The sequence below is a fragment of the Phallusia mammillata genome, chromosome 6 (assembly GCF_965637545.1).
Source record: "Phallusia mammillata chromosome 6, kaPhaMamm4.hap1.1, whole genome shotgun sequence".
NCBI lineage: Eukaryota > Metazoa > Chordata > Ascidiacea > Phlebobranchia > Ascidiidae > Phallusia > Phallusia mammillata.
Window position 1 is genome coordinate 17,047,382 of NC_137257.1, and position 19,115 is coordinate 17,066,496.

A 19,115-nucleotide genomic window follows, 5' to 3' on the forward strand; every position below is an offset into this window, starting at 1 on the left:
TTTTAGAACATTTAGAACAAGATTTGTACTTTCGTTTACGCATTCCAGAATTATTTTTTGACTTAAACATACTTACAACTTAAACGAACATTGTAAAACTAGAATTGTCGGGCCGGTGGTTGGACAGTTGGTTATGCGACAGAGTCGTAATTGCTTACGAAGGAATTGAATACGAGTTTCCAGTGTATGACTGGGTGGACGAGAATGAAATGAAACTTGTTCAAGGAAAAGGTAACCTGGCTTCTTGCATTCTTGTTTTCAATTTGAAAGCACTATCCATTTTCGTCTTACTTTACAATAAACGTTTAGTAGAATTTATTACGGTCGGTGAAACAATCGTAGTTACACAATTGCACCTTGCCGGAAATAGCTACGTAACGTCATGAAGCTTGACAAGTTGGAGAGTGTATTTGGTGGTAAGATGTATAGTAAACGCGCTGCAGCCACATCGTTATAACAAAGCGTTTGTAGCAGGGACTCACATTGGAGGGTAAGGTAGGCGCGTTATAGGGCATCGAGACTGAGAGGGTTCAGGCGAGTTGGCATCTAGTATTACCACCCGTGTTAAGGAAAGACTGTGGGATTCGACAGGAAAAAACACCGAAAGAAACCCCACCGGATAGTTTTCAGGGCCAAGGTGCAGAACACACATCGTGATGACAGAATTTAGTTGTATCATCCTTGTAAAACAGATTGTAATGCTTAAAAATTATCGTAGAACAAATTGTACTACATTGAGGACATGCTGTCCATGTTGGGTTTATAACAAGTGTTAATAATAAACTTTCGACACAAATGTTAAACGTGTTGTTGCAAGATAAACTCGATTTATCGTTGAGTATAAAAACAATTAAGGCCTTTGTTTTGTATTGAATGACTGCGTTATATATTACAGCTAAGCTGCCTCATCAGGAAACTTCACCAATGGTTCAGGATTTACGTAGAAGTGAAATTATTTCAAACCGGGAAAGATTTCAATGGTACCCGGCTCCAATGTCCGAGGATGATTTTGGCTGGGGTTTAAATCGCTTTATGAATGCAAAGAATTTTCTCGAATTGCCAAAGATTTTCCTTCGAACTTTCGATCATATGAAAAGCATTGGAGGTTCTGGTTTGGACGTTGCATACAACACGGGAACCAACATTTTACGTGGTGAGTTGTCTTACCTAAATGCAATCAGTTCGACAGCCATGGAACAACAGTTATCAACAAAACACTAAAAATAAACGAAACACTATGCTCTATATTTTGAGTGTTCTTGTAATATTTGTTGACAACGTCCAAAGATATTGAAAAGTAACTTATTCTAAAGTATAAGAAACAATTATTTTTCTCGAATCTTTAGATCTTTTTAAATCTATCAAGACTCTGGACGATTACAAGCAACTCTACAAACACTTGGGGCACAAAGATCCTATTTTTATTGACGAGTGAGTGGTTTTCGGTATTAACGATATGTATGGGTGCAACAATTAAGACTTCGTGGCAGAATGGTGGCATTCCTAAATGACCAGCAAGACTTTTTTTTGATGGGGCATCTTATAATTATAACAGACATATGTTTAAATATTTTTTTAATATTTAAATCTTGACCGTATATCATTTCCAATTTTCATGGCTCAGTGTATTATGATCGTATCAGCCCACTATTTATTTAGCAAATATGACAAAGGCACATTACCATGAAAATTGGCACATGTAAGAGTAGTGTTTGCCAACCCTTTACCAGTGTGTCAGTTTATTAAAAAGATGCACTATTTGAAGCCGATTGCAACTCCAAATTTGAAAGATGAAGTACGACTCTACTCAACAAAGCTTTAAACATATTTAATGTAGAGTATTGTGTTTTTGGTATTAACTTTTTTGCCGTCTTTGCTATTAAGGCACATAATGAAATTCGGCTGGGTGTATTAAATCAGGGGTCCGCAACGTTTTTTGCACTGCGGACCGTTTTTGAAACTAAAATTTTATCGGGGACCGGCCTTCGAAAACTACAAATATTCAGGAATAAAAAAAGCATAAATTAGTTCATAATCCCCGGAAAGCTTGGGCAAAATGTTTCAAAGCACCTGATCTGAAAATGTATACGGTCCGGTAACAAACTCTTCGCGGACCGGCGGTTGCCGACCACTGTATTAAATCAGTGGCTCTTAAACCACAAAATGAGTTAAAATCCTCGGATGTAACTTTCTGGGGTTCGACCAAAAGCTGGAGAATATCATAGGGGTTCGACTGTTATAAAAAGGTTAGGAACCACTGCATTAAATTATCATCGATTATTTGAACACGATTTTTCTGTGACAAGAAATTGATAACCGCAAGTGAACCCAAAAGGGGGCGGTAAAGAGTCGCCAGAAGTGCCATGTCGAATTTCACATGTAACCAACAAAGCATAGAGTAACAGCCAATAAAGCCACTATACGCATTCATAGGTACAAATTTAACATTAAATTCTAAAATTTTTAGTTGGATGAAAGACGAGGAAATGGGTCGACAGGTTCTTACTGGAATATCTCCGCTCGCGTTCGAACGTTGCAACGTCATTCCCGACTACTGTGACGTAACCGACCATGACGTCAGAGGACTGCTTCCTCAAGACTCGTCACTGGAAACCGAAATAAAGGTTTATCATACAGATTGAAAAACAAGTCATATATATGTGACAGCATAATGGTGTATACCCGGTGTTCGGCCTTTCAAAACACCTTTGGCCCTTCCTCCTACAATTGAATACATATTATTAACTGTTAATTCAGCAGTAATTTGTGAAATACAATGATCATAAATCTGAACCTTATCAAATCACAAGCACGGATAAAGCAATAATTAGAACAAAAAACTCCTTGCGGGTGAGTACGGTATCTAAATGTTTAAATATCGCATCATTTTTGTTTTTTGATTTTATAGTCACCATTTTTCCAAATTTATTTGTCTGTTCGGCCGAATTCGGAACGAACGTGGTCTGTACAATATTATGGGCCTCGTTGTCTCAAAAATGTTAAAACAACGAAAAAGTTCATGTCTAATGAAAGTACAGGTGTCCTACATGAGTCAGACTTAACCCAAAACCTGTCATGCGCAAACAAATGCCCTATCGGGACTTCCCCTGATGTTTTCCCTGGGAACTTGTAGCGGGTGACGCGTGGAAAGTTTCTGTAATTTTCCACTCAGTTATCTGGTGTTGCGTGTCTCGGTCAAAGTACGAATGGTACGAGATTAGTTGGAGTTGTTTGGTATTATGTATTCGGGTACGAGTCCTAATTGGTTTGGCCAATTGTACTTTAAAAGCAATGGTTCAAAAAGTTTTTTTAACAACATTTTTTACAAGCTGCAACATACTTTTAAAAAAATGTTCCTTGCTTCAGTACTAAGTTTCTGGAGCACGTAAAATAAACATACATATCGTACCAATGTCCGCAGCTGATGCAGTCAATACTGGTACCTCTGGTCTTCACGGAGGGTCTTATACCTTGTTTCCCTTTGTCACTACACACTTTTCGTTTCTTAGGCGGGGCGTGTTTACATTGCCGATTATACCTTTGTGAAAGACATAGAAAGGAATAAGAACCCCAAGACTGGTGATCCTTTTGTTTGTGCTGACTGCTTGGGACTTTTCTATGCCTCAAAAGAAGATGGCCTGTTTCGTCCCATTGCAATTCAGCTAATCCCGAACGATAGAGCTTCCGTTTTTACCCCAAATGATTCCCACTACGACTGGCTTCTAGCAAAAATGTATTTTCGGGCGACAACGTCTTCAATTCACGAGGTAAATAAAATGTTTAGAAGTATTATTTCCTGCAAATAGGATTTTACAACTTGACTTGTACGAAAACTTGTAAGCTTCTTTGTAAATGTGGTATAAAGACTCAGAATGCAGTAAAACAAACCATTTAACTACACATAAGTTAAGTGTGGTACACGGACCCAAGCCCAACAATGCAAGCCCGGTCAAAATTTATTTTTTTAATTTAAGCCCCAAAGTAAATTACGACGCAAATATGTCAAGTGACCTGAGTGAAGCTTTTACTTTAGCATATGACTTATCGAAATTTAGCTAAATGCGGGGCTGACGTGAACTATAATATATAAGTAGCTCTAACCTTAAAATCCACCATAATCTTTTTTTCTAGTGGCACTATCATTTTCTATCCACGCATGGTGTATCAGAGACCTTTTGTATCTCGACACTTCGTTCTTTTCCTCGATGCCATCCGCTCTACAAACTACTGCGACCTCATCTTATAACGGTTCCGACTATCAATACTGATGCAAGGACTGTAATCATGCCACAAGGGTCGTTGGCAAATAGATCAAATAGTCTCAGTGAGTAAGAATCTCACAAATAGTTTTGTTTTACACAAATAGTTTTGTTTTAAGGCAGGTTTTATTTGTTGGTTATCGGTACCGACGTGTGGAACTGCACCTTAAGCATACACGACTTTACATAAAAAAAGTTTTAGTAACAGATCAAAACTACCAACAGCAGGAATTCAACTAACGATCACTGTTTACCGTTATTCTACTATGACGATAAAATCAGCCTATGGGACATCATCAGTTTCTTATTCAAACAAAATCCTTATTAAATAGTCAAATTAAGTAAATACTTCAATTTGAATAAGGATATCATGATGCCATTTAGGCGAAATATATTTTTCATCACCTAAAACTGTATGACTCTGTTCTGCTTTAACCAAGGACTTTCGTCCATTTGTTTTACGGTTCTATACTTCAGATTACACAAATTTGTTTGTGATACTAATTATTAAATGTGGTTTCAAAATGGCACTGTTGTTTTGTTTACAAATTTTTATCATTTTTACAGACAGTTTATCTGCTTTACGTCACTGCTACAAAAGCTTTAACATTTTGCAACTTGATATTCCTGCATTGTTGAAATCGAAAGGTCGGTGAATAAGCGAACGATGCTATTGTTTTTACGAATTGTTTCACTGAAAGTTTGTTAGCATACATTGCAGTAAGAATGTCATTATGAAACATTATTTACGGTCTACACCAGTAGTTCCCAACCATTTTCGACGAATTCCTCCCTCGACAATTAAAAACATCTTCGTTCCTCCCTAATATACTACATAGTAGATGCTAAACCATACAAAGATGATATGAAATTGCGCCTTTTATCAACTTTAAAGGTCTTATACCCAGTGCTTAAACGTCTATTTACAAACCAAATGTAAAAGTTAATGTAAATTCCTCTCCTCCAGTTTTAAAATTCCTTCCCGGTTGGGAACCACTTGTCTACATCATGATTATGGCCTTGACTATGTTTTTACCTAATTTTTAAATCAGACTATTTTGATTGTTAAATTGACTTTTTTTCAAATTAATAATCTACAAAGTGTTTGAAATTAAAAACAGACAAGTAGCCTATATCGAAAACAGATGCAATTTATTTAGGGACCGATGATCCAAACTTGCTTCCGAACTATCACTATCGGGATGACGCAATTCTATTGTGGCAAGTGATGGAAAAATATGTTGAGAACATTTTAAAAATTTGTTACAATTCAGACGACGTAAGTATCCGACAACGAATTAATCAAACTTTTAAACACTGTTTGTAAAACTCCATGTTATGCGAAAATGAACTTCTAATTATCGCTAGTCATGTTTCGAACCCGTCTCAAAAGTTTAGGGACGAAACCTACTACTCGGTCACAAGGCCGAATGTCCTAAGTTCTACTCTAGTGGATATTATTTTCAACTAAACGTTGTGTTGTTGCTGCAAATAAACTCATTCATGACACTTCAAAACAATTTTACAATACGTAAGCGGAACAAATCATCTAATATTTTCCAGAAAACGTGGCTCGTGTGTCCTGGATGCGATAATTAGTTTATATATGATGTTTTAAATTTGCGATATTGAATGTTTGGGCATTAATTTCATACCCTCCAAAAGTGCTAAGAAACAACGGCAACATATTCGACCGAAAGGTTTTAGCTAACCAAACCTTCGATGCATCACTATTATTTGCCACGATTGTTTTCACTGTTTAGGATGTAGTTAACGACAACGAACTTCAAGACTGGGTATTCGAATTGGCGCATGAAGGTTTCGGATGGCAAGACAAAAATACCAGAGGATTTCCCGATCAAATCTCCTCCATCTCACAACTGGTAAGTGAATGGTGACTATGACTTTGTTGTATAATAAAAGGTCATATTTTCGGTTGTCTAGTGATTTTCCACAAGTTAGCAATCATCATAAAAGCATCGAACCAATATATCATAAGCCGCAGACCGTTCACACCGCTTCGACCCAAAACCTCCTTGCATGTCGAAACATTGTGCACAATCTGCAGCTTTAGCAGGCTTTGCTTTAATGAAAAAAAAATTCTCAAACTACATGTATTTATTAGGTCCACTTGTGTACAATCATAATCTTTACAAGCTCAGCACAACATGCGTCTGTCAACTTCGGTCAAATGGAATCTTATCAGTTTGTTCCCAACTCCCCAGGGTGCATGACTCTTCCGGTGCATAAGAAAGGCGAGGTAAAATGTATTTACATTATGCGTCCAATTATAGTTTTTGTCACGTGGTTTGTTTTGGATTTGCTAGTTGCTGCAAAAACGTGGTCAAAACCATCATCAACCCAAACCATAATAAACAGGTTAAAAGTCTTTTAAACCAGTGATGTACTGGGTTTTGCCGAATTTATTTTTGGTTTTGCTGCAATAATTTATTGCGATTCCTATAATTAAAACTAATTTTTTTAAAGGGTTTTCGTTTTAGCCAACCCAGACAAAAGATCGCAAATTCATTGTCAGACTGGCAATTACAACGGTCATAAATGGTTCGAATGAATTCATTCGGCAAAACCGCCTAATTTTCCATTTCGGTTTGAACCTAAATTTGCCGATTCAGTACATCACCAGCTAAAATACCTTTAACGAAAAAATGTGCCAAAATCTAGATTTCCAATGATTTAGATTTTAAGTACCCATAACGACTTGCTTTGTAAAAAGCAAACTTCTTTTGATTGATAGGCAACATTGGATCGAATAATCGCAACACTTCCGGATGTTGCAACCTCAAGCATTTTTATTTCTTTTTCGTATTCGCTATCCCACTTTAATGATGATGAGGTAGGTAACGGTACATTTACAATAATAAGGTTGCAGGAATGTCAATATCAATAGCAGGTTCCCAAACATTTGTAAACATCGAACATCAATTTTTATGTATTTATTTTTGTTTGTTGATCTTTATCCTCGATGGTAATCTTTGCCAGACCGGTGGTTCAGTCTTTATTAGACGTTTTTGCTTCCAAAGATTGGGTAATGTGAGGTATTTGAACTGGGTTAAGACTCAGTGCCTGTTAAGTTTCTTTGAAATGCAAGAAATGTGAAACTTTGGGTTGAAAAGATGTTATGTGATCATAGAGATTCATACTAAATAAGTTTAGAGTTTAGACCAGGGTCCTGCAACTGTTTATCGCAATGGGCCACAATTTACTTTTATCATAATGCATATTTTGATAAAAAAAATCATTTATTGCAGTGGTTTCCAAACTGTGGTTCGCTCCGTGTGTCGGTTCCAGGGTACCTCAATGCAATATTTCAAACCAAGTTTTTATAGAAAGCTTTATACGCAATCTTGTAATATTTTATCACAATGTCAAGAAATAAATGCAAATACAACTTACAACGATGTAACTTAATTTAACATAAAACAATAGACTACTTGACGAACTTAGTGCGGGCCACGTAGAGCTGTCGCGGGCCCTATATTGCACGCCCCGGATTTAGACATTATAGTCCAACTTGCCTTACCTAACTAAACCATACTTTCACTGGTTTAACAATATTTATGTAAATCAGGTATACCTTGGAGAATTTCCGGAAAGACTTTTTACTGAAGATTCAGTAGCAAAAATACAACAGGAGTTCCGAGATAAGCTAGCAACAGTTGAAAAACAAATTGTGGAAAGAAACAACGGATTGAAATATTCTTACACCTATCTTATGCCTAATAAAATACCTAACAGTATCGCAATATAAATACTGTGTAGTAAAAAACAATAAAAACTATAGAGCTTTATGTGACGAGTGCTAAAACCTGAGTTTGTTGAGTAAAACAAGAATGGGAAAAAATATATGCACAAAACAAGCGCGGTCCATGCACCAAGCTGTTCTTCAAACGCAATTTGAGAACACGGCTAGATCTTGTTTAACCCGAGGGAGAAGAAAGGTTGGAGAAGTGTATGGAAAGGCACATTGACAAGCACCATGCACGGGCAGCCACATCGAACATTTGAAGTTGATCAAAAAGTGGCAACTTTAGACTATCGTGCTTGCGAGCGTTGGGCGATTGGCGTTATAGAAAAAGTTTTCGGGCCCCTGACTTATCTTATACATGTAAACTGTAAATTTATTGGGAAACGTCATATTAATTAGTTAATTGCAGAGTCGGAAAAAAATGTTAGTTGCAATGTAAAATGTAATTCGCAGTGTTTTGATGATTTTGTTTTTGATAACCGTTCCAACCTTTCAAACGAATCTAATGCTTTTGAAAGGCGTAACATTTCATACTTGCAAATTTTGAACTTTGCTATGTATATTAATTTTATAGGACGTTGCTCTTCAAAATAAGAAAACAACAGCAACAACAACAACGTGTAACTAAAAAAAAATCGGTAACATAAATTTCAACCTGAAAAAATTTCAAAAGTAGGGTAACAAAAACGAAACGTTTACGTGAAAATGTCTTTTTAACTTATAGTTCTTGAAAAAGGTAATGCCAACCTGATAAAGTTAACTGTATTAATGCAATGACAGAATAAGGAGAGTCAGAAACCAACGACGATCAGGAGCTTTGTGCCAAACACAATGGAAGGATATAAGATCACAAACCGTATTTAGTAATCTTCGCCAATAAAGACTAGTGACTTATTTAGTAGCTGCTGCTCACGTAGGATTTGGTAAATACGCCAGACAAAAAATAATATATCAAATAAAAGCTATGAGTACACACTTCTATATCGTACATGCAAATAAAGGCTACTTCACTTAAATTTGGTTGCATTGGTGTAAGATATCCACTTTGATCAAACATTTTAGAAGGTGGATGTAAAATGCCACTGTCATCTTCAACTACGCCAAGGACAGGTTGATTTAATATTTGATTTTGCGACGTCACGTTTTGTTGTATGACATCATACTGGTGATGTTCGATGTCAACGACCTGCTGAGTGCGTTGATGACTTTCTATTGTTTGGCGACGAATATTTTTATTTAACTTATGAAGTAAGTAGCCATGGAGAAAAGTAAAACTAACAAAAGTGCTGATAAAACTCCAATAGTTATTATTGATTGAGTGGGAACGAAACTTACTTGATCTGTGTTCACGGTGGTTGTTTCTGAACTGTTTAAGTAAGTTGTGGTTTTAATGACATTGTATGCTGTTGATTGTAAAAATTCGAAACTGTTAGGTTTGTAACAGAGAAAAGATACGCGTGATGTTGAAGCAGCAAAATGTATGTTTTTAGAAGCATATGCGATTTCGCCGTAGTTTTCACTTCCTACAACTGCCCGGTTTAAATTCAGATTTTGATCTGTATAAATTTTCGAAAATGCTTCACCAGTAATCCATTCGTAGTTTCTAGTGTCTTTTCTATCAGTCAAACCAATTCTAAAAAAATTTTGATCACAGGCAGTTCCGCTTGGCCAAAAGTTCAACGCATCTTGGAATTTTTGCTTTGTGTTCAAAACTGCCAACCTTGCATTGTGTGCATCCTGACAATGCTGATCCGCATCTGTTGCATTAAGTGCATGTTGATGATAGAACAAAACTCCATGATTTGTGGGACGCTCTGTTAAGCATACTTTCATGTTCCACTAAGTAACTTTGCTTTATGTGAGCCAAAACACATTAAAATAAATGTACATTAGATTGGTATACTTTGTTTAACCGTACGTGGGGGCACACCAATAAAGACATTTTGAGAATGTCGTATACCTCTGTGTTGACATATGTTTGTTACAAATGGTTAGTCAGTAAAACGTGCTAACAAAAATATTTGAGATATATATTATTTTTACAGAACTGTGCTTCAACCCCCCAAAAGCATCTAACTTATACCTAAAATACCATCACACACAGTTATAAATACCTACAAAACCTAGAACAACCATGTTCCTTTAAGTAAGCACTTTACTTGATTTCACATGCTACAAGCAACAACAAACCCTGCGAAGTAATATTCCAGGCCATTATAGCAGTTTCGTTGTGTTACTTCCTGCTATTGCAGACTTTGTAGTGCGTGATTAAATGAGACCAGAAGCAAATAGAGTAGAGAGGTTATACGCGCGCCAGTCAACTTCCTTGATACTGCTTAAGATTCCTTCTTTTCGTTGTGGTGTTGATAGCCTTCTGAAAAACTCGGCTACCATTTTCGAAATTTGTTTTTGTTTTTTTTAGGAACGTGCATTTTTATACAGATAATTTTGTTTTTAAACTTACCCCACTGCATTTGTCAATTATGACATTTCAAGTGCGTTATATATTTTGCTTTAGAATTAGTTAATGCCGTTGTTGCTTTTTCCGCTACCACAAGGTCTGGTGCAAAGTCAATTGCCTCTATCGCGTAACTACACATAACTGCTAGTTTTAACTTATTGTGCAACGTGATTTATAAGCTTTTTTAAGTAAATTTTGTAGTCACAGTGCTAGATAATAATATATCTGCTGATTTTTGTTGATGTGGTTTAAGTAAACGTTATTTGCCTGTCTTGGGAACTTTTATGCTCGTGAATTGTGTTGATCTTATCTTTGACCTGTTGTAACGAGTTTTGAAACTTCTTTGGTAATTTACAACAGCGAAAAAAATACTCTTGTTTCTTTGAAAATAAATTCGATGCAAATTTGTTCCCTTTCGGTGTACGGTGCGATTCAGAATATGTTGAAGTCAAGTTTGGATTGGGTTTTGACAGCAATTTTTACGTGACGTTCTTGGACTTTTTGATTTTTTTGTTGAACTCTAACATGCAAGTACTGAAGCGGAAACATGCGGCAGAACAATAATGCGTAAAAAATGCAACGTGCAACTGGAATGAATGGTAAGACAAACAAATCAAAACAACAATAAGTGAAAATATGATTTAAGTTAGACATAATTTAACACATTTTAAAGTGTGAAACAAACGAATAGAAAGCAAATATAAAATGATAAGCGGTTTATTTAAAGAACTAAAGGTGATTTTGAAATTTGCCACACCACGTTGGATTAAATTATCACACTTCACTGCCAGTCTCGTTGTTAAACAAATTTTTGCTCCAGTAAGGTTTTACATTATTTTGTGTTGTTTAATTATCACAAATTAGAGTTGTTTGTTATTAAAACGTTGGAATTTCTTTCGCGGACAAAAAAAACTATCTCCGGTCCTGCAGTTGGACCACGCTGACAGAAATAACCTAATAGTTGTTTTTTAATGCACGTTTCGCAGAGCAACCACCAAAATAACAGAGACCTATAGTTGGAAGTCGGACCAGTTTTTTAGATGACTTAAGTTTAACTCATGCCAGACTTGATTCAAACCGGACTTAACACTCGCCCGCTTATGTAGTTTTTTCGTTGGGGTATAATTCGGTCAGTCAAGTTATTTGTTTTTGACTTCTGTAATACTCTTGTTACATCTTATTTGCCAGTAATTGCCGATTTCTATTGTTTCCCGCTTTTTCTCAGTACAACTTGTGTTATAATCTCTTGCGTTGTGTGACGTAATAATCGACTTCAAGTTTTGTGTGAAAACACAACGTGATTTAGTTCTTTTCGTTGCTGACTGTGTGTGTGTATGTGTGTGTGTGTGTGTGTGTGTGTATGACCTAAAATGTCGTTTCGTTTTGTAATAGTTGTATTGTACGTGCAGTTCGGTTCACGCATATCTGACAGAAGTGTTCGGACCTTTGGTAATTTTCACCTTTTCTATCTGGACTTTCAACAAAACTAATTGAGTAGCCCTGCCATAGGCTTTTAACGTATCGCCCGCAACAATGTCGCCAAGCGCGATTCGGTGTATAGAACGTACGCAAAGGTACAACTTTAAAACTACAAACAGTATTAATATAATTTAGAAAAAATACCAAACGACAATTATACCAAATCAAACAAAGAAAAACGCGTTTATGACAGATATATGTTGATTAAACCAGTGTTTTTCAAACTATATTTTTAGTCAAATCCATACAAACTGCACATGGTAAGCACGTGGCTGATTTATAGCGTTTCTGTTTTTTTGCCAGCAGAATTACATTATTACCTGTACAAGATATGTACCTCTACGTTTCTGCTTGTGAAAGCATATATAGTGTAAAACGCCATAAAGGTACCATATGAATGCAGTTACGGTGCTGTATTCAATATTTGTGCATACAGTAACTGTTGTATTCGTATACTCTAAAACAGGGGTGTCAAAATCGTAAGGGCCACATTGCAGTTGGAAATTATGCCAAGGACCGCATGTGATTTTGACCTATTTTTATACCGTCAAACTTAACGCTGATATTTAGTCAGAGGAACGGTTTACTGAGTTTTTACTTATGAGTTCATTTTATGTAAATGTCTGTTTAAAATTAAATAATAACATTTATTTTGAAATGCTAGAAAAATTTATTATATTTAGATAAAATTCTTACAAAATAATACAATTGATGTTGAGTGTTTGAAGGCTCGCGAGCTTGACACCCCTGCTCTGAAACGGCCAATCTATTCATTGATCTGGCTCGATTTAAAAAAAACGCTCGAGAGTTACATTTAAAAATTGAAAATCAAATGAATACCTAAACACGTGCGTATCGCGTTTAAATTGACAGGAACCGAAGGGGACTTTCCCAGGGATTATATATATGATTGTTTAAACGGACGGTACTTTCCCAGGGATTTGGAGTAAAAAACCTTCTGGGGACCGTATGACATATCTGTTGGCCAAACACGTGCCTTTGACGAAGATTTTGCGGGTCAACGTAATAAGTGTTCAGGTCTTACGCGGGCTTAGAGTAAAGGAAGGAAATAAACTGTTTATTGAACTATTAAAGTCAGGTAGGCGCAATTTAGCAGTATCATGTAGGTTTAATACTCAACGTTGTGTATGATGTATGATGTGTATGATGAGTGTCCACAGAAACCGAATAAACTCGGACAAAAATTCGTTCATCCAAAAAGGTCATCGAAAAATTCGGCAAAGACCCACGTCGACTTAACTTTTTATTCTAGAACTGATTAACTAAACTGGTGGCTGATTGTTCTTTTCTGTATGATTCAATGTTACGAACAGCTTCATTGAATTCACGAAATACGAGATGATTTTCTCTGAAACTGTGAATTATCCTTCTTCAGATTTATGTGAGATAAAGCCAGTGCCCGCACTAGTAATGTTGTTCTGAAAGTACAGGAGCTCAAGTTGTCGAATTTTGCGATTACGGGTAGCTTGTAGGTATCTGCGTAAATTAATAGAGGAAGTGGGATACTCCCGAAGAAGGGTGATTATGATTAACAATCGGAGAGCTTGACCAGCCAGTCATCACTCGTATCACCTTCACCCCTCCCCCCCTTCAGAAAATTGCCTATTTTTGCATGTTCTCGCTTTTTTATTTTTCAATCAACAATTTTCCTGGGGGGGTCAGCTGACCCCATTTGCCCCTATGTGCGGACGCCCTTGCTTGCAGACACTTGAAAATATGACGTTACCTTCTGCGCTAATGTGAGCATTATAATGGGACTTTTAGGAAATGAATTGTTCATTTTCCATAAGTAAAGATAACATTGAGTAAACAATATTGAACGAAAACTTTAATACAATAAAACTTCAATGTAACAAGTTTTTTTTTTTTACTTATAACACAGAACCAAAACATATGTCGAAGCAAAACAACGGTCTAAGTATTCCCATTTGGCAATGCACAGGTATTTTCTCAGATACTCAGACAACAGATAACCTGTGGTAAGTGGATCAGATAATCTTAGGTAAGAAGTATATGACCAACCACTGTGTCAAACTTTTCTTAATTTAGGCATTTAGGGACATAAACATGCTAATTTCAAACACTGTGGAACTATCGCTACTTACATTGATCTCCATGTAACGACATCTCCCAATTTCTTCTAGTTGTTTTACATAAAAGTTAATATTGCTTTTTATTATCTTTCTTTGTGTGTATATGCCTCATCAGCTAATCCGCAAGCACCAACTAATCCACTCGCACCGGTTCTCTAAACCTCGCCCTGTGTTGTAGCCACAGCACAACCCGAAACACAGCAAACTCAGTTAGCTTTTGACAGTGTTTAACACAGTGTTCTCAACCTTTTAGTTCTCTACTGTTTGTTTGTTCATAAGTTTCATTTTTATCCTCGGTGGACGGGCAACGCCTAAATGCGTCACGCTCACAATGCGTCCGCTGTCAAGCTGCCTGTTTTATCGCAAGTCCGCCGAGACATTTTTTATGTGATTATGTTGAACTTGTTGGTTGGTGATCTCAATTTAGTTGCACGTAACGGGTTTCACTGGATGGGAGCAATCCCACACAAGTGTCTTCATCTGGGAATAAAAGGATTAGAACCTGCACCCTCGTGAATACACGACAGTTGGCGACTACTTTTAGTTCGAACACGTAATGAGGAAGTAACGATTTGAAAACTTTTGTTTTACTCTTTTCTAAGCTCATTTGGGACTATTTTTGGTCATTTTCAGGAACAAGTAACTGTTAAGCAAATACGAATGCGTTAAATAATTTTTTGCGGTAAACGTGTGGAGAATGAAGAGCATATTTCCCAATCGAAATTATATAAATAGGCACACAGGTTTTGTTTCATGTTGCTTGGATCCTGAAAGACTTTCCCAACTAAAGTGAGTGTTGTTAACATACAACGAAACCTCTCATTAAAAATTTTGTGCAGAAAATACAAACCAACTTTTTAATCATACAGTTGCAAGATTTACAGTTATATATAACGCATGTTGTTACATGATACCTGCCTAAACGCTATGTAAAACAGATTGTCCATCGAAACATGACATGGCTTTCACAGAGATAAACAGAAAAGTTTAACAAGTTTACCAAACTGATGAACATAGTTTGGGGCAAACGTTTGTCGTCCAATTTATGCTGAACAGTTGTTTTACGTGTATTTAGGCTAGGTTTCATCGTACATCAAAAAACAACAGAAAACAGTTAAAATGTAAGCCCAAATCCTGCAATATCCTGTAAATTCCGGACGTCTGGTAACCCTAAATTAGATTGGCTTATGAACAACATGGTATCCTAAAAAAGAATACATAAAACAAACAAAAACACAAGTACCACTACAAACATATATTTTTTATTCAATAGTCGATACACACAAGAACAGCGCTTAAAAGCTTAAATTGATTTAGGTTTATATTTATCATCGCACAATTAAAGCAAACAACGCATTTACTTCGTTATTTAATGGATGCCATGTTCTTGACTCAAGTACAAATCAATAGACACTGCCATTTATAATTCTTCAGGGTCAACAAAGTTAATGTTTTAAGTGATAGAATTTGTGCATAATTATTATTAGGGAGACGTTATTTTGTAGGCTATTTAAGTTTTTTTAGGTTGGGATCGGCTGAAAGTTAACCAGCATACTAGGATTACAAAAAATGGTATACAGTTGCGCAAGCTGTCTGCCAGACACATTATTAATCATTTCCTTTTAACTGTACACACCGATAGGGGGATTCCCCTTGATGTTCGCCACTTGATACTCAAGACAAAATCTGTTGGGATTTAGTTTCGGTCAACATGCTTTTGGACGATTTCGTGATGTCGTGTTTTTTTTATTAGATCCCTGATTGAAGTGGGAAAAGTTCTGTCCAAAAGAAACAATTAACAACACAAGTGAATTTCGCTCATAATAAATGTTGAAAGAACAAATAGACAAAACCACCCTGGAGCTTGTATGGAGCAGAGGTGCAGTGTTGTTGTTGTTGTTGTTGTTGTTGTTGTTGTTGTTGTTGTTGTTGTTGTTGTTGTTGTTGTTGTTGTTGTTGTTGTTGTTGTTGTTGTTGTTGTTGTTGTTGTTGTTGTTGTTGTTGTTGTTGTTGTTGTTGTTGTTGTTGTTGTTGTTGTTGTTGTTGTTGTTGTTGTTGTTGTCATTCTAGCGTTGCTTGACAAACCAATTCGAAAGCGGCAGTGTCAGCAATGTCAGTAGTGTTCTGTTTTCAGTTTAGTGTTTTCGTCTCACTTTGTTTTGTTGTGTTTTTACTTTCCTTTTCCTTTCATTGATGTATTATCTTGTGGTTTTTATTAGTGATGCACCGAACCCGACTAAAAAAGTTCGGGCCGAAACCGAATATTCGGCCATGAGGCCGAATAGTTTCGGCCGAATCAAGCCGAACCTAAAATCTCTGTTTCAATGGATGTTTTCAACTGAACCTTGTGTTGTTGATGCGAGTGAAGTGAATTATGACAAATCAAAATAGCTTTCACAATGCGTGAGCTTTTCTAAACATCAAATATTTTGCAGAGAACGTGGCTCGTATTTTATCGATACAACAAATAGATAATTTATCATGTTTCGTATGGACAAAAATGAAATTTAAGGCCTTAATTCCATGCAATAAAAAAGTTCGGTTTCGGCCGAATTTTCAAAAAAGTTCGGGCCGAAACCGAAACATTGGAAAACAACGGATTCGGCCGAAATGTTTCGGCCAACCGAAACTTCGGTGCATCACTAGTTTTTATAGGAACTGATGATGCCATTAGGCGAAATATATATATATTACATTTAATTCATTGACGGATTTCGTAACTTGGAAAATCCTTATCATTATTAGTTGTTGTTGTCATGTTATACTGTAACAAATGCTTCGATAGTCCGGCCCTCGACTTACTTAAACGTTTGTTTTTGGCCCTCAAAGCTGTTTGAGTTTGACACTTCTGGTACAAAGTATATAATCAATCGCTGCAATCATGAAGAACATTGCTGTTGTTCGCAGCATTCAAAATGTTAGCTCTGCAGACAAAACCTATCTACCTGTGCCGTGATTAACTTGTAATGCATTTACGACATTTAATGCCGCTGGTGCAAAGAAACAAGTACTTTAAGTTTGTAGAGCTCTTCTGGTAAATGTTTTTTATTCTGACGTTTCGACGTCCCATACAGGTCGCCTTCATCAGGGTAAATAACACCGAATGCGACTAGTACAGTACACAACGGTGCGTTCTGTGGCAGTTTCACCAGGACATTTACCGCATTCGCATCTGCTTAGCAGTTCGATACTTATGAAAAAGACTAAACTAGTCCTAAACAAGTCCAAGAAAGATTTGTAGTAAGTCTTACGTTAGTAATTTTCAATTTGTTACCGCTTTATCATTCCCCTGAATTAAAAGCAGTCGCCACGATTACAGGGTGATTAGCGCAACCATCGTGTGTTCACATGGTTGTGGGTTCTAATCCTGGGCCATTTGTGATTCTTTGAGCAAGAAACTTGAGTGACATTGCTCAAGCCCAGTGAAACCTGAAGTGTTCAACTAAATTGATATCGCAAACTAGCAAAGTTTACAAAAAGCAGTAGTCCGAGACATAAAAAGGTTAAGAAACACAAACATCTGCCAAAAACTCACGAAATTTGCTGTGTTTTGGGTTGTGTTGTGGCTGCAACACAGGGCGAGGTTTGTACAACCGGTGCAGGTGGATTAGTTGGTGCATTCAGCGGTGTGGCATCTACACAGAAAGGAAGATTACTGCAAAGCAATTATGCAATACATCAGTGTGTTTAACAACTGGAAAACAGTCGGCACATATAAAGAGTACTTGTACACAGGCTTTAATGCATATTGCAAAAAATTTGTGTGTTTGAAAGCTCACTTATATTTCCCTAAATGCCTAAACTAAAGGAAGTTTGTCACAATTATTGAAGAGGTGGTTCATGAAATTGTTACCAAACGTCATCTTCGGCACGCAGGGGAATTCCCGGATAATGTTTGAACGACAAGCCAACGTGGCGCAATAGGTTGTTTGTGAGAATGTTCTAGGTTTTTGGCAATGACGCATATGTCTTTGGATAAGGTCTACAGGCATTTAACATGCTATATTTCCCCTGGTAATGTTTAAACGACTAACAAAGTGTGGCGCAAAAACTTAATTAATATATTAATGTGGAATATAGGAAAGTGTGAAACTCGGCTAATCGCTGACAAGCTTGGGAGAGTGCATTTGTTCAAGGCTACTTTATAAGTTACTTTACGATTGTGTTCATGTCTGTCCTGAATATTTGCGTAAAAGAGAAAAACAAATATTAGCTTTTCATGTGCTATTGAGTTTGCCAGCTGGATATCAAGTAAAACCTAAGCAGTTATTGTTGATGTAGCAGTCCAAATAGATAAAATGTGATATTTCACACGAGTTGCACGTTGTACTTTTGCACGCTGCATTAGAGCAGCGTTTGCAGCCAATATATAGAATAAACGTAAAATAGTCTTCCAAACGAACATTTCACACGGTTTTCCACTACATGTTTTGGTGGTATCGGTGAGTCATCTTCTTGTCCAAGCCTATTTTTAGACATTTTGCCTTGTATTTTGCAGTTATACTTGTTCTTTCCTGCTGCCTTCAACGTTCATGTTTTCGAGAATATTCCTGGTACCTGAAAAAGGCAAATATGGACTTTGCCCAGTTTGAAGTAACATTAACAAACGTAATTTATGTATCAAGAGAAGAAGTTTACTGTTGCATTGTGGGCAAAAATAGGTCGTATAAAAGGTGCTGTTTTTCGTCTTGAAATGAGTCAGAGAGAGAGAGAAAGAGTGTGTGTGTGTGTTCTCACTGGATCAGAGTTTTACTGGATTTGTGTAAGCGATATATGTTGTCTTACTTATTTAAGAATACAGAAGAAAGTTAAAGTTCGGCTTCGTGTCTTAGACAGCGTTCAAAAAGTTACAGAAGTATATTTTGCTGTAGGTGGTTATACTCTAAGTCCTTCTATCTGAGCTACTGCTTGCTTAAGCTTACTCCGATAAAGAGAACGGTGTTTAACCTTAAACTTAGTTTATTAAATTAGTGAGTTATGAGAGAGATTAAGAGTGAGACAGATAGTCCCTGATCGTTACAACACACGTTAATATA

At 36.6% G+C, this 19,115-nt stretch overlaps 1 protein-coding gene across 1 annotated transcript; it reads left to right on the top strand.

The window, feature by feature from the left end:
• Positions 1–11: 11 nt before the first annotated feature.
• Positions 12–8,028, top strand: LOC145234406 (allene oxide synthase-lipoxygenase protein-like). Its single transcript, XM_080099141.1, has 12 exons — positions 12–231; positions 896–1,153; positions 1,347–1,431; positions 2,468–2,624; positions 3,510–3,767; positions 4,132–4,324; positions 4,827–4,907; positions 5,420–5,538; positions 6,023–6,142; positions 6,385–6,519; positions 7,015–7,113; positions 7,849–8,028. The coding sequence occupies exons 1-12, from the start codon at positions 210–212 to the stop codon at positions 8,026–8,028; spliced, it is 1,707 nt and encodes a 568-aa protein (XP_079955267.1). The 5' UTR covers positions 12–209.
• The last annotated feature ends 11,087 nt before the right edge of the window (positions 8,029–19,115 follow it).